Below are 2,729 nucleotides of genomic sequence, written 5' to 3'. Positions count from 1 at the left end.
GTGGGTGATCAGTCCTCCCGGTTGCAGGTAAATTACACATGGTATTTCTTTAAATGAAAAGCGTGCCAAGGGCGTTGTATCGGGATTTCGTCTAGTGTCTCCAAGTGGTATGCCCCGTAGTCGGTTACGCCGACAACCATATAAGGCCCTTTCGATCGTGGTCCTAGTTTTCTAACATCTTGTTGTCGGCTTGCTTCATTACTTCGCAACACTAAGTCATGTAGCTAAAAGTCCAGTGGTTTGACTTTTTTGTTATAGTGATTTGCAATGTTTTGCTTCTTCTCGCCTTGCCGGATATGTGCTATTGTCCGTTGTTCTTTAAGGGCGTCTAGGTTTTCTCGTAAGGCTTTGTCGTTTTGTTGTTTGTCAAACGCCGTTATACGTTTAGTTTGGACAAGCACCTCGGCCGGGATGACTGCTTCAGTGCCGTATACACCGGGCTGAATGGGGATTCGTTGGTACTATCTTTTGGTGTTGTCCGGTGTGCCCATAGCACGTGTTAGAGTTCATCTACCCATCTTTGTCGGTGTTTACCTAATCTGGCTTTTATTCCGACAACAATGTCCCTGTTAGTGACCTCGACCTGTCTGTTGACCTGTGGATATTGCACAGAGGTAAACAATTGTTGAATGTCCATATCTATGCACCAGTCTTTAAATGGACTATGTGCGAATTGTGTTCCGTTATCGCTAACTATTTCGAGTGGTAATCAGAAACGACAAACGATATCCTCTCATACAAAGGTTAAGATTTTTCTTCCTGTGATCGTGCTTAACGGTTTTTCCTTGACCCATTTTGTAAAGTAATCGATTGCAATGACTAGGAACTTAACATTTCCGACACCTCTTGGGAATGGACTGACAATGTCAATTCTCCACTTGCATAATGGCCAGGCAGCATGTATTGGGGTCATGTTACGCCGGGGAGATCTGTTGACAGGAGCGTGTATCTGACATGCCTCGCAGTTCACGATCAGGTCATATGTGTCCCAGTACATGTGCGGCCAGAAGTAACCCATTCTTTTGATCCTGCTAACTATCGTCCGGTAGCCAAAGTGCGTCGAGCAGGCTCCTTCGTACATTTCTTATATGATTTCTTTGGCCTGCGTTGGTCCGACGCATCTCAAATACGGTTCTGTGAATGATTTACTATACATGATGCCATCTTGGAAGTGGTACATCGGTGCTTGCATCTGTATCCTTCGAGCCTCTAATTTGTCATCCGGGAGGGTACCTTCATTGAGGTATTGTATGAAAGGTGTCATCCAGCAATCTTCCTTTTCTGTTATTGTTGCCATGAGGGTATTTTCGTCGGTGGATTTTCTTTCTAATACCTCCACCATGACCTTTTTAGTGATGTGACCGTATAGATGGGAAGCAAGCTTGCTTAAAGCGTATGCTTTCTTGTTATGGTTGTGAGGTATTTGCTTGATCTTAAATGCCACAAATTTTATGACTAGCGCCTTTGCCAGCTCTAGGTAATTTTGCATTGATATGTCCCGTGCTTCGAAACTACCGTTTAGTTGACTTGCCACCAGTTGTGAGTTGACGTAAGCCGTGAGTTGTTGCACATCGATGCTTTTTGCTAAGCGTAATCCAGCTAACAGGGCTTTGTACTCAGCCTCGTTGTTTGAGGCAGCGAGTTTTTGCCGAATGGCGAAAGTTATTTCTTCTTCATTTGGGGATACTAGGAGCAAACCTATGTCGGCTCCTTCCTCTCTTGACGCCCCATCTGTATAAAGTTTCCAGACTTCATCTTTGTCCCTTCTTGTAATGGGAGTTTCACCCTGTTTAATCATGTCGGAAGGGAGCTCTACCAGGAAGTCTGCTATAACTTGGCCCTTGACTGAATTTCTTGGAAGAAAATTAATTTCATGCTCACCAAGCTCAATTGCCCATTTGGACATCCTCCCGGATATCTCCGTCCTTTTCAAGACGTGTTTGATTGGTTGGTCCGTGAGGACCTGTATCTGGTGAGCTTCGAAGTATCGCCGTAATCGCCTTGCCGTGTGGACATGGGCATAAATTACTTTTTCCATTACCGGGTAATTCACCTCTCCGTTTTGTAATACTTTTCTTAAAAAGTACACCGGCATTTGGACTCTACCCCTTTCAGCGATTAGCACTGAGCTAATTGCTTCGGAGGAAGAGGAAGGTATACCGTAAGGTTTCTCCCTGAATTTGTGTCGTTAGAGTGGGTAACTCTATTTGAAATGCTTTCATATCCTTGAAGGCCTTTTCGGCGTCTTCCATCCAAACGAAGTCTTTTTTGTTGAGACAACCATTTAATGTGTGGAAGAAGGGTAGAGATCTGTCTGCAGCCCGTGACAAGAATCTCGTTAGTGCCTCTAGCTTCCCGTTTAGACTCTGCACGTCTTTTTTACTTCTAGGCGATTGCATGTTTTCGATTGCTTGAATTTTCTTCGGGTTCGCCTTAATTCCTCTCGGGGTAACCATAAACCCCAAGAATCTGCCTTCTTCCTTCCCGAAGGAGCATTTTGACGGATTTAGCTTCATATTGATTTTTCATAGTGACTCGAATGTTTCGATGATATCTAAAATCATTTGTTCTTCTGAGTCGCTTTTGATGACTATGTCGTCCACGTACGCTTCAATGTTTCGTCCGATCTGATTGTGGAATGCTTTGTCGATTACTTTTTGGTACGTTGATCCTGCATTTTTTAAACCAAATGACATCTTAGTATAACAAAAGATGCCATTGTTTGTAAA

At 43.7% G+C, this 2,729-nt stretch overlaps 1 protein-coding gene across 1 annotated transcript; it reads right to left on the bottom strand.

Annotated features, from left to right (window-relative positions):
* Nucleotides 1–1,084: 1,084 nt before the first annotated feature.
* On the bottom strand, nucleotides 1,085–2,095 carry LOC139901408 (uncharacterized). Its single transcript, XM_071884127.1, has one exon. The coding sequence runs from the start codon at nucleotides 2,093–2,095 to the stop codon at nucleotides 1,085–1,087; it is 1,011 nt and encodes a 336-aa protein (XP_071740228.1).
* Between the last annotated feature and the right edge of the window lie 634 nt (nucleotides 2,096–2,729).

The sequence above is a fragment of the Rutidosis leptorrhynchoides genome, chromosome 3 (assembly GCF_046630445.1).
Source record: "Rutidosis leptorrhynchoides isolate AG116_Rl617_1_P2 chromosome 3, CSIRO_AGI_Rlap_v1, whole genome shotgun sequence".
Taxonomy (NCBI): Eukaryota; Viridiplantae; Streptophyta; class Magnoliopsida; order Asterales; family Asteraceae; genus Rutidosis; species Rutidosis leptorrhynchoides.
Note: the sequence above shows the minus strand (reverse complement) of the source record. Positions and strands in the feature narration are given on the sequence as shown.

Coding starts and splice junctions, on each gene's coding strand:
- LOC139901408 (XM_071884127.1), bottom strand. CDS start 2,095: ATGCCGGTGTACTTTTTAAGAAAAGTATTACAAAACGGAGAGGTGAAT.